Here is a 12710-nt window from a genome sequence, read left to right on the forward strand (position 1 = left end):
ATTTGTCCATCGTTTGGGTAAAGCTCTGAAGACTTGCTCCTCATGTGGTGGCAAAATATGCCAGGCTCTCTTACCCACTAGTCTTTGAAGTTGGTACAACTTGAAGCAACAGTGTTGAAGGGGTGATCTGAATATGGAAAACCCACCAGGTCTATGACCTGGCTGGAAAATGGGTGTATTTTAGGATTTCACTCCAGCATATCAAGAGCCTATTCATTCATTCATCGATATTTGTTGCCTAGTAGGTGCCAGTTTCTATTCTAGTTCCTTGTTAAATGAAACAAGATTCCCTGCTCTGGGAGCTGACATCCAGCGCAGTAGACGGACAGTAGACAGCCAGATGGTGCTGAGCGCTATGGAGGACGCCCAGAAGGGAAAGGGAGAATGTGTACACGTGGGCAGTAGATTGCTCTTCTGAAGGAAGTAGCCAAATACAGCGACAAAGAGGGACCTGCAGATGAGTGGGCCCTACAGATGTTCCTGGGGAAGAGTATTCTCAAGCCAGAGGGAATGTTAAGTACAAAGGCTATGGGATGGAAGAGGGCCTGGTATTTCAAGGAACAAGGGAGTTCATCTGATGAACACAAAGTGAGGAAGGGAGCACAAGGTGGAAGAGAGGGTAGCAGCGAAACCAGTGGAGTTTTGTGGAGTTCCCTGGTGGCTCAGTGGGCTAAGGACCTGGTGTTGCCATTGCCATGGCTTGGGTTCAACCCCTGGCCAGGAACTTTGTATGCCACAAGTGTGGCCAAAAAGAAAAAAAAAAAAAAAAAAAAAAAAAAAAATTTGGCTTTTACTGAGCAAGAGGGGATGCCATTGGAGTTCTGAGCGAAGCCGTTACATAATCTTATATTTTGAAAGGATCATTCTGGCTGCTGTGTTGAGAACTGACCGAAGGGAAGGAAGTGGACGGAGACTGTAGTTATGCCCAAATGAGAAAGAACAATGGTGTGGGCCAGGGTCCCTACAGTGGTAAATGGTTGGATTCTGGATAAGTTCTGGCGATAAAGCCAAGAGGATTAAGTTCACTTCTCCATCTGCCTCTACGTCTATGCAGAGCAAGACTGAAAGGCCATTTTAAGACAGAGTCAACCCTCATGAACGACAAACTCTTGGTTTGCAAGTTTGCTTGTAACCGTAAAACCAATGCTCACAGCACTCTCCTGGTCACTGTGGACAAGCACAGAGCCATGGAAATATTTGTTGCCTGATGTGCACATTTCCAGCCAAACAAGGTGATTCTGTCTAGTTTCAGCTCATACTATCAAGTGTTCTTCTTTTGATCTGTTATGCTTTTCGAGTTTTTGTGCTTTTTATTGGTGATTTCACTTAAAATGTCCCCTAAGTGCAGTGCTGGTCAGTGTTCCTAAGCACTGGAAGGCTGTGACTCGCCTTATGGAGAAAAGACGTATCAGATAAGCTTCATTTAGGTATGAGAGCTATTGACCATGAGCTCAATATTAATGAGGTATCAATGTATATTAAACAAGACGTCTTTAAACAGAAACACACATAAAACAAGGCTATGTACTGGTTTGCTGAAAGTGCTGTGATCAGATGCTCAAAGGAACCCAACCTGTTATTTTACTAGTAGCAGTGGCTCCGAATTTGCTAATTCAGCGTTCACGGTGACTTTATAGAACACAGCTACCATGAATAACAAACAATCAACTGTATAAAGTAAAAAAAATAATTAGAAAGTTCAAAAAGCCCTATGTCAAAGGTGCTTGGATACCCTAGCTTAAACACTACCAGACGCAGAGAACTCCAAGAAACTGCTTTCCTTAAGAGCACTTATAAGGGATTAGGCTGGGACCTGTAGCTGACTGACAACACCCAGCCATAGCTCTGGGCACCGGTTCTCATTCCTGGCTGTCCATTAGACCACTCGGGGAGACTTAATGCAGTGGTAAGGCCAGGTCTCACCACAGAGGTTGATTTAACTGGTATGGAGTTCAGCCTGGGTACAGAGAAATGTAAAAGCTCCCCAGGTGATTCCAACACGCAGCAAAGCACTTCTCAAACTTCGGTATGCATTAGAAACACGTGCAGAGCTTGCTAAAACACAGACTGCTGGGCTCTAAGCCAAGATTTTTATTCAGCAGGTCTGGGATGGGAAACTAGAATCTGCATGTCTAGCCAACCCCCAGGTGATGCTTGCTGGTTCCAGACCACACTTACGCAGCACTGCTCTCCAGCACTTTCATCAGAGGACTCTCCTAGGTGACAGCATCCTAGTGAACGCCATTGAGCAAAGCACAGCGATGGAGCTCCCTTCAGCCAAACTAAACTTCTCATCTTCTGGTTCCATTTTTCCCCTGTGGCCTTAATTTCTCCTGCATAACCTTCCACGTGGCTTGGGCCACTGACCATGGGCAGCCTGTTCTAACTGCAGGATCCTCAGCACTCTTTCCTCACATCCACACAGCAAGTCTGCCTTGGCTCAGCCCACATGTTCATTCTCAAACCCATCCCTGGAGACAAGACACAGGTCTTCTGTCCAGACTGAGATGTGTTCACCTTTTTGAAAGGAGTGGGGTGTCTCTCACTGACAGACCTACCAGGACCCCCTGGAGTAGAGGGGTGGAAAACCAAAGTGGAAAACCAGAACTAAGAGGAATGAGGAGCTCAAGGTGGTGGTAGAGGGAAGAGGAATGAGACCTGAAAGAGACCTATAGAGGGCTACAAAAGTACTGATTAATTCATTTCTAAAACTGGGTAGTGGGTACACAGGGCTTTCAATTAATAACGCCCTTTATGTTTTACTGTAATTATTTGTGTGCATGTCTGAATGTGCATGCATGCGTACACAAACACAATTTTTCAGTCCAGTATGAATATACTCATCAATGCCAAAGGCTGGCAAATCTAGAAGAGAAACATGATTATTTCACTAGATAGGCCTCTGATAGGGTATTATCAGGTGAGGCCTAGGAAAAAGGTGGCTCTCTGTTTTGCTCAAATTGGTTCTCCAAGATGGTGGGGAACAACAAAATAGGAAATGTTCAGTGCACAGTTCTCATCTTTCTATGTGTATATTTCTGTCCATTTTAACATCTTATTAAAAGTAACTGCAAAGGCAGCCACGATATACATAAAGCATGAAAAGCCATGGTCCTTTAACAGTTATTGCTAGAGAACTTTTTCCTTCACCATTTCCATCCTTTCCAAGTTTTATTCAAAAAAGGGGGGGGGCGTGGTGATTAAGATGTCCATAGAGTAATCATCATTACAATATTCAACTGGGCAGAAATAACAAGGACCCAATTCAGTTGGTACCATCCTATTTTCCCACTAGACAAGTTTTTAAAAAGTCAAAGCTTTCTCAGTGTGGAAGAGTAGGACAGCTTTTACACTGAACTGGTGCCCCAAATGAGTTATGAAATCCCTGATTTTGTCTTCTATTTATCCTTTTCTTTCTGTTCTTTTTCTTTCTTCTCACGCTCAGCTTTAGCTTCTTCCTCCTCATGTTTTTTGATCAACTGCTCCACTTCCTTTTGTTTGAGAACTCTGATGACTGTCTTTCCATTCTCTCTCGTTAGTGTGGCAATTTCCACTAGAAGCAAACACACATTTCTATTAGGAGCAGCCATACCTGGCCCACACACTTAATAGGCAACCACAGTTTAAATCTCTTTACGTCATTTGAACCTTTCCAATTTTCTGCCTAATAAAATTCATGGGTACTTTTATGGGAACAAACAACCTTGTAATGTTATTATATTTTTACTTTTATCATCCTTCTCTTCACCCATCCTAACCTTCTGTCCTGCTGTTTGTCACTTTCTTGGAAAAATTACAAATCAGCCAATTGCTCCAGCTGCCCTGACCAAAACGAACCATAATGTCCTCATTGGGATCTCTGAAGGATCAGCCAGAATCTTATAATCAGTACTTGCACTTATTTTTCATGGACTTTTTGACTATCTTTTCAAAACAAAGTATGAAAAGCAGCTCCCATGACTATGGATGAGAAAAGCAAACTAATACCAAGAGAAGAAGAGATTCTGAGTAGGGGAAATTGAGTTGTGCCTCCTCGAAATTAGGGAGAAGTAGTAGACAAGAGGGCAATTTGCAAATAAATGGCATTTTTTAAAAGGAACACCAGGAGCTAAGTTATCCCAAACTAAATCAATATGTTCATTTACCACAATTTTTGAATAACATTATTTAGAAATATTGTTTTATATGGTCATATAACTTTAGCTAAATAAAGTATTTAAAATCACAAATAATGGCTTAACATAAGAGATCAGGAGATTCAGAAAACAGAGGATACCACAACTCATGCAAATGCTGTATCTCGGATAAAGTATACCACATATGTATATGGCATACCATAAGATATATGGTATACTTTATGATATATATGATACATATATATATCCTAGGTATATATGTTACTGCTTTATATTCTGTATTGTATATATATGTGAGCATAGACATCATCATTAAGAAGTTGCTAAGAAGAGTTCCTGTCATGGTGCAGTAGGTTAAGAATCCAACTGCAGCAGCTCAGGTCACTGTGGGAGACTCAGGTTTGATCCCAGCTCCATGCAGTGGGTTAAGAGGATCCGGCATTGCCACAACTGTGGCTCAGGCTGCAGGTGTTGCTAGGATTCAAGCCCTGGCCCAGGAACTTCCATATGCTGTGGGTATGTCCACAAAAAGAAAAGAAAAAAAAAGTCTCTAAGATAATTTTTTTTTTTTTTTTTTTTGTCTTTTTGCTATTTCTTGGGCGCTCCTGAGGCATATGGAGGTTCCCAGGCTAGGGGTCGATTGGAGCTGTAGCCACTGGCCTATGCCAGAGCCACAGCAACGCGGGATCCGAGCCGCATCTGCAATCTACACTACAGTTCACGGCAACGCCGGATCGTTAACCCACTGAGCAAGGGCAGGGACCGAACCCGCAACCTCATGGTTCCTAGTCGGATTCGTTAACCACTGCGCCATGATGGGAACTCCTCTAAGACAATTATTAACAAAAGTAGCACGGCTCAGATTTAACTATGAACATTCAGGCTCCAGTTCTTAAACCTGGAATGTAGTTCGGGATTGTGGCTCCACAACTTACCAATGTGACCTTGGTCAGGTCGTAGGAAATAGCTATAAGGCCACCTAACTTATAAGGCTGCTGTTTCAATGAATTATGATAACATGTTAAAGGCATAACACAGTAGCCACTCAATCAATTCCCTCACTAAGCAAACAAATTAGAGCAGTGGACATAAATTACCTTTTTCAGCAGAAAGCTTACTAACATCCATGGTCTTATTTAGGACTTTGATAGCTAAAGCAAGTGCTGACTTCAGAGTCATTTCTCCTTCTTTGTAGTCTTGTTTCAGCATTGACACAGCTGCCTATAAAACATAGAGAATTAACACAGAGAATTTCCTTTAAATGTTCATCCTTTCAAGGGACATGAATTGGTCAGAAGAATGCCTGAATTATTACTGGCATTATAACCAACATAAACAATTTTGATGGCCGGGAAGGTAGACATGGAATTGGGGTGTGAAGGGGGTAGGGGATGTTGATGATCTATCCCAGATGTCCATGACAGAATTCAGGGGGTCAGTGAATGACTATGTGGGGAAAAAAAACAACAAAGCTAGATCTTACTCTCATTAACTCCTAACCGAAAATTAGCATCTCCCCTCATTATTACTGTAGGAATAAACCCTAGCAATATTAGCAGTATCTGTGACTTCATCACCAAAGGAATCAGATATTTTCATATCACATTAAGGTTTGCTGCAGCTACCTTAAAATATTTACACTCATTACTTCAAAATCATGGCGGTTATTAGACCTTTTGCTAGATGTTACAGCACCACAGAAATACTCACAGCGCTATTATTTCCAATGCATGTGGCTTTCCATCCACCATAGTTTCCACTAGGGTCACTCTGATAGAGCTGAAAGCCATAGTGTTTATCCCAGCCAATGTAAAGCAACGAAACACCAAAAGGACGTTTTCCTTTAACAGAGAAAAAAAAAAAGAGCCAAATATACCAATAATCTATATTTAGTACCACTATGGTTACTTGGGCTCAGTGAATAGCCCTTTTCTGTGAAGTTAAGCATTCATAAACTGATTCATGTTCTGGTCGCCACAGATAAGCTCCAACAAAAATTCCACTTTTGTTTCTAGGATTTGGACACAGCCAGGAGAGGAAATAAAGACACAGAGGACCAGTGCTGAATTTCATTATATGTAAAAAGCAATTTGTTTCCCGAGTTGAAAATATTATTTTGGCCTTTCAATAGTCTATTAATAAAATGTTTGATAGTTTACAGAGTAGAAACAGTTCATGAAGCAGGAATGCATGGAATATGCCTACTTACTTCACTTTGAATTTTTCCTCACTGTTTCAAAAAGGCTGTAACTCATAAAACAGTTTAACTTTGGGGAATAAAACTTCCAAGAGTTTCAGTACCTCCAAACTGTGTATAAGCTTGTTTGATATCACACAGTGCTGTGACCAACTGCTCACAAGGAATTGGCTCCTGATACTGTAATAAATACCTAGGATAAAGAAAATGGCATATAAAAAATAAATTTTAAAAAAAGTGAAGCAAAGAAAGAAAGAGAAATTGGTGTATTACTCTAAGCAAAATACCCTCTGAAAAGAAATCTGTGTCATGGGGAAACATAATAGTTACTTATAGGAGTTCCCGTTGCAGCGCAGTGGTTAACAAATCCGACTAGGAACCATGAGGTTTCGGGTTCGATCCCTGCCCTTGCTCAGCGGGTTAATGATCTGGTGTTGCCGTGAGCTGTGGTGTAGGTCGCAGACGCGGTTCAGATCCCTTGTTGCTGTGGCTCTGGTGTAGGCCAGTGGCTACAGCTCCGATCGACCCCTAGCCTGGGAACCTCCATATGCCGTGGGAGCAGCCCAAGAAATGGCAAAAAGACAAAAAAAAAAAAAAAAAAAAAAAAAAAGTTACTTATAATTTGAAGGGGGGGAGTAAATAATATTTTACGAGTTTGGTTAAAAAAAAACAACACTGTAAAACTAACAGGTTTTTAATGACTTTAATCTTCACAAGCGTTTTTCTTAGAAACATCAAAACTAATTTTATATATTATTGATTATGCTATTTATGACCATACCTTTGAGCGATGAGCCTCAGTTCATTAGTTAGAACATTAGCATCAGAAGTTATACCTGCCACACTGCAGGCCATATCCCTTGAGAAAAAGACAAGACAATTATTAATAAGCAGGGAAGATGTCTGCCAGGAGTATTTTACAAGTTTTATTGTTATTTTTGTTGTTGTTTTTCGTCTTTTTTTTTTTTTTGTCTTTGTAGGGCTGCACCCACAGCATATGGAGGTTACCAGGCTAAGGGTCAAATCAGAGCTGCAGCTGCCAGCCTACACCCGAGCCACAGCAGTGCACGGTTCGAGTTGCATCTGCAACCTACACCACATCTTATGGCGACGCCAGATCCTTAACCCACTGATCTAGGTCAAGGATCAAACCCACGTCCTCATGGATACTAGTCAGGTTTGTTAACCACTGAGCCACGACAGGAACTTCTATTTTACAAGTTTTAAAAACTACCAACTTTTATTAGAAATTTACCACATAGAGTTCCTTTGTAGCACAGCAGGTTAAGGATCTGGTGTTGTCACTGCAGCGGCTTGAGTTTCTGCTGAGGGGTGGGTTTGATTCCCTGGCCCAGGAACTTCCATATGCTATGGGCCCAGCCAAAAAAAAAAAAAGAAATTCAGCTGCTACACCCTTCAGACAAAAACTATATGTTTTATCTTTGTAGGAAACTTCAACTGGATGTCATTCAACACAGAAGATAAACAAATGCACCCTTAAGTTCTTCACAACAATGCATTTACCATCACCACCCTGTGGAGAGGGAGGAGAATAAACACTAGGAAACTATGGTAAATCCCCAGATCCAACTACAAAGAAAAAGGTCTTGCCAGTCAGAAAGACAGACTACCCCCACGCTCTTAGGTAGTAGTACACTCACCTCCTAAGGACTTACTGATGGGTGGCAGTGAGAGGACCAGAGGGCAGCATATTTTATGAGCCTGCCTACAAAGTCTAGGGCTAGGCTCACAGGGAGAGTGCATTCCTTTCTTTACCTCCTGCTCCCTGGAGGCTGCCCCAGCTCTCCTACAGCCTAGGCATCCTCTGGAACTGTTCCTAATCAAGCGCAAGCTGCAGAGGGGGCCCGACAGGGATTCTGTGGAGGGATGATGCGTTCTCAGATGAGTATATGAGAAAGGCCCTATAACCAGCACTCACTGAAGGAAAAATCTCCAATGAGCGATCCAGCTCTCTGCTAGTGGCAAAGCCCTGCACACTTAACTGTAACAGAAACTTTACTAAATATACAGGATTGTCTAAACTTTCCCCAGAACTCCAGAAGACTTGTTCTTTCATAAGACTCAGTATAATTCAATACAATTCCTGAGTAACCATTCTAAATAATACCTCAACGGCATCCTATCTGCCAGACACTGTGATGGTTTATTTCATTAAACTGCCACAACCACACTAGCAGGCTGAGGCCCACAGAATTTAAACAATGGGTGGGAAGTCACGCAGTTTGTATTGGTAGAGCCTAGACTTAACCCAAAGTAGCATGGCTACCAAGCCTGTACTCTTATCATCGTATAACAGTGTTTCTACACTAAGTACTTGTCCCTGCATTTAAAAAGAATAACAAATGGTCCTAGGCCCCAAGGAACTTTTAAGCAAATAAAGTAATAGCAAATATTTTCAAAAGTAAAAACCCCACAAACTGCTCAACTCTACCATGTCGCATGAACAGACCTCTCAAAGTATGTGAGATATTTTAAACTCTCCTTTAGATTTCACTTACTCATTCAGTTTATAAATTTTTTCAGAAAAAAAGACTTCATCAAGAAGCTTGTGGATGTTGCGCCTCTCTGCTGCAAGCAAAACACCATCATTTGCTAAAATTCCCAAACAGGTGCCTGCATGTCCAATAGCTTCCATGGCATATTCAACTTGGTACAAGCGACCTACAAAACACAAGCAGTGAGAAAACATGACTCTCCTCCTTGCTCCTGAACCACTGGTCAAAGGAGAATCAGCAACAACACTGGAGGACTACAAATAAAGCCCCACTTTGACTCACTGCCCTATGATGCATGTAATCAAGTTGGTGACCATAATTACTTCAAAGTACAAAAAGGATGAACAAGACAGTAAATATTTAAAAGAGTCTATAGATTTTTCCCTCCCCTAAAATTCACTTAAATTTTTTGTTCATTTGTTTTTGAGACAGATTAGAAAATTTATATTTTACCTTCTGGAGAAAATATAGTGGTCCTGGAATCATATCTTCGAGACTGCAAAGGAAAAATAAATAAGTGATTCCTACCCAATAAAAGGAAGCAAAGCCCACAAATCATCTTGTAGAATATGCCATGGTACACAAAATTCAGAGTGTGGGAGGAAACTGATAAGACATCATTCTATTTCAATTTTCTCATCCAAGTCTGTAAGCTGAGTACAAGCAATACAATTCATTAGGCAACAGCTCATTGACATGTGTATTAACTCACCATATTTCCTGAACTTTATTTAATTCCTGTAAAAAGAAAATAGGATAATTATTAAAATGAAACTTTAAAAAGCACCACTTGACGTAAAAAAAAAAACCTGTTTTGTTCACTCCCTTCTCTCAGCCAGCATTTATGATGCACCAGGCACTATGGCAAATGCTGGAATACCAGAGTAGTTAAGACCAATCTCTTTCCTGAAGAGCTTGCAGACTGGCAGTGAGGTGAGGCAGACAGACAAAGAGGGACAATCATAACAACAATGTCAAAACAGAGGCACTAAGGGTACAGTGCGGAGGGGATGGAGAAAATCAATAAAGTATTTTTTTGTGAAACAAATACAGAAAATGATCCCAAATTAGAGATGGGAGAGGCAGAAACAAAACTGAGAACACTGAGGTCTAAGAAGAATAGGGGAAGAAAGAAGGGCAGGGCACTCAAGGAGAAGAGAAAGCCTGAGCAAAGGGCACGGTGGCAGGTTAGCTCAATGGGAGAAATACACTCCTGAAGTTAAAAAAGTAATATGAAAAAAAGGAGAGAATTAAGCAAGTATCCAGATCATGTAGAGCTCTGAATGTCAAGCTATGAGTCTTAGGCTTCTCCAGAAAATGATACGGGGTCCTGAACTCCGAAGGGCAGGAAAGGGGCGGTAATCTATGGCATCACTACCATTCCCGTAAGAGACACACTGGGGCTAAGAGTGATTTGGTGTAAAAGCCCAATTTCGGACTTCAGAGCCAATCTTCCCAAATACTGGAGTACCGGGAATTAGGAATGGAAAGACAAGCAGGGATAAGGGCCTGAAGGGCCACGTGCCTAGGTAAGAACTAAAACCATGAATTTTCTGTCTTAAGCAAAGGAGCTCCACCGAAAGATGCTGGGCCAAAGAGCCACAGGAGCACTGCAGGAAGATCACTCTGGCTGGTAAACGCTGGGGCAGGGTAAGCAGTTGTGAGGCTGCTGCAACAGGCAGGTGAAGGGAGGGCAGAGGAGATCCGTCAGAGTTCTGATTCGCGCGAGAACACAACTTTCTCATCTCCACGCCTGACGCCGGACACCGGCCCCACGAGAGTTCACTCGCACCCCCTAGCCAGCAAAGCTAACTTCCACGTACTGACTCTTCCAGGGGCGGCCCTGCCCACCAGCCCAAGCCCACCCCACCGCTGGCGCGTCCCTGGCCCCGCTGTGCCAGCTCCATGCAAGAAAGCTCGACGCGGCCGCCTGGGGCCAGTCCCGCGGCCGGTGCGCCTCGGAGAAGGCGGTGCAGAGTCATCGTGCCCACGGTTCCCCAGCGGCCGCTGCAGGCCGGGACTCGCTCTGCGGTAACGCCCACGGCCCCCGCCCACGGGGTGAACGGCAAAGCTCCGCGGAAGCCCAGGGGGCAAAGGCTTACCGAAGGGAGGACTGTGAAGAGCCGAGACCTACACCGAGGACCCTTCTCCGAGGGTGAAAACCCACCGCCGCTGCGCGTGAATCCGCCGCTAATATGGCCCCCGCGCGTGCGCAGAACCACCGGGGGCGGGGCAGCGGAAGATGCGGAAGTTCTTCTGGGAGGCAGAGCCAGAACCAGAGCAGGTGGCCTTCGTGGGAGCTGGGGCGTTGGGGTGCGACTGGCGTGGCTGGGATCCTGAGCCAGCAGATGGGGCACTATAGCATGGGAAGGCGAGCAGAAACACCCTGGCCAAGTCGGAGGTGGAGTTGTGGCTAAACTCCGTTTTTCACGCTGTGGGCTCTATTTTTACTTTCACTTTCTCTTGTGCGCTAAGTCGTAGACCTGGAAGAGCAATGGCGTGGGACCGCCTATTAAATTGCTTACTATTCCTGCCCTGTTCTCCTAATGGGCCCAAGCAAATCAGACGTTACCCTTAACCCTGCTTCTTCTCATCTCCCTTCTTGAATCTTTCTTCCACTTTTATTGCTGTTTATTCCACTTTATTCCACTTTTATATGCATTTTTGGGTATATAAAGCAAATTATAATGGGGCTTACAGCTTTGGGAGAAACTTTACCTTAATCTCCTCCTCTGCCTTTCACCTGGTCAGAAAGGCAACCTGACCAACCTGGTGAAAGTAATACCCTACCGTCACCACACATACACATTATCTTCTATACAGAGATTATGTTTGTTTATGTGTTCATTATCCATCTCTCCTTTCCACCCTTTTTTTCATCTGGCTTCGATCCCTAGATAAACTATTCATGGTTTAAGTTTCTTGACTAGACGTTAATGCTAGGTTATTTGCTCACAGTTTCCTCCAAGGGGAGGTTCTCAGGGCAGGGACTTTGTCCTCTTTAGGTTGGGTAAAAAATTATTATTGGGAGTTCCTTTCATGGCTCAGCGATTAACAAACTCCACTAGGATCCGTGAGGATGCGGGTTCTACCCCGGACCTCAAAAAGTGGGTTAAGGATCCGGCATTCCTGTGAGCTGTGGTGTAAGTCGTAGACGTGGCTTGGGTCCCTGTTGTGGCTGTTGGTGTAGACCCTCAGCTGAAGCTCCAATTCTACCCCTAGCCTGGGGACTTCCATATACCGTTGGTGCAGCCCTAAAAAGAAAAGAAAGAAAAGAAAGAAAAAAAAGAAGAGGGATCGGTTGAGATTAAAAAAGCAGAAGTAAAAAATAATTTTGACAAGTTTAGGTGACAGAGTAGTTCCAAATGAAGAAGTCAATAATGGAGTAAAGCAGGAAAGGCATTTTGAGCCAGACTGTAGAATGCCTTCAATGCTAGAACTTTTTCTGTAGGTAATGGGAAAAGAGGATTAAAGTGATGTTTTAGGATGATAAAGCCTCATGATCTCCCATGAGGGCATCAGTCTCATAACAGTACTACTTTCATGGGTTTGTTGTGGAGATGAGATGAGATAATACATGTAAAGTACTGTGATATAATATGAAATCTGTTTAGTCTTTTTGTCCCCAGTTCTAGCACAAAGCTTCTAAATCTCATGTCATTTCCTGGCTGGTAGAAGAGGAGTGTCTTTCATTGGTTTGTTTTAGGGCCGCACCGGTGGCATATGAAAGTTCCCAGACTAGGGGTCGAATCGGAGCTGTTAGCTGCTGGCCTACACCACAGCCACAGCAACTCAGCATCCCTGAGCAAAGCCAGGGATTGAACCGGAGTCTTCATGGATAGTAGTTGGGTTTATTCCTGC

General features: G+C 43.1%; 1 protein-coding gene across 2 annotated transcripts; it reads right to left on the reverse strand.

Moving 5' to 3' along the window:
• PSMA4 (proteasome subunit alpha 4) lies at positions 3017 to 11040 on the reverse strand. 2 transcript variants are annotated; one of them, NM_001244468.1, is given in 9 exon segments: positions 3029 to 3553; positions 5234 to 5357; positions 5847 to 5977; positions 6438 to 6526; positions 7115 to 7192; positions 8853 to 9015; positions 9303 to 9345; positions 9562 to 9587; positions 10952 to 11040. In NM_001244468.1, coding segments are annotated over 8 exon segments (786 nt in total). In that variant the 5' UTR covers positions 9565 to 9587; positions 10952 to 11040; the 3' UTR covers positions 3029 to 3398.

Source organism: Sus scrofa, chromosome 7 (assembly GCF_000003025.6).
Source record: "Sus scrofa isolate TJ Tabasco breed Duroc chromosome 7, Sscrofa11.1, whole genome shotgun sequence".
NCBI lineage: Eukaryota > Metazoa > Chordata > Mammalia > Artiodactyla > Suidae > Sus > Sus scrofa.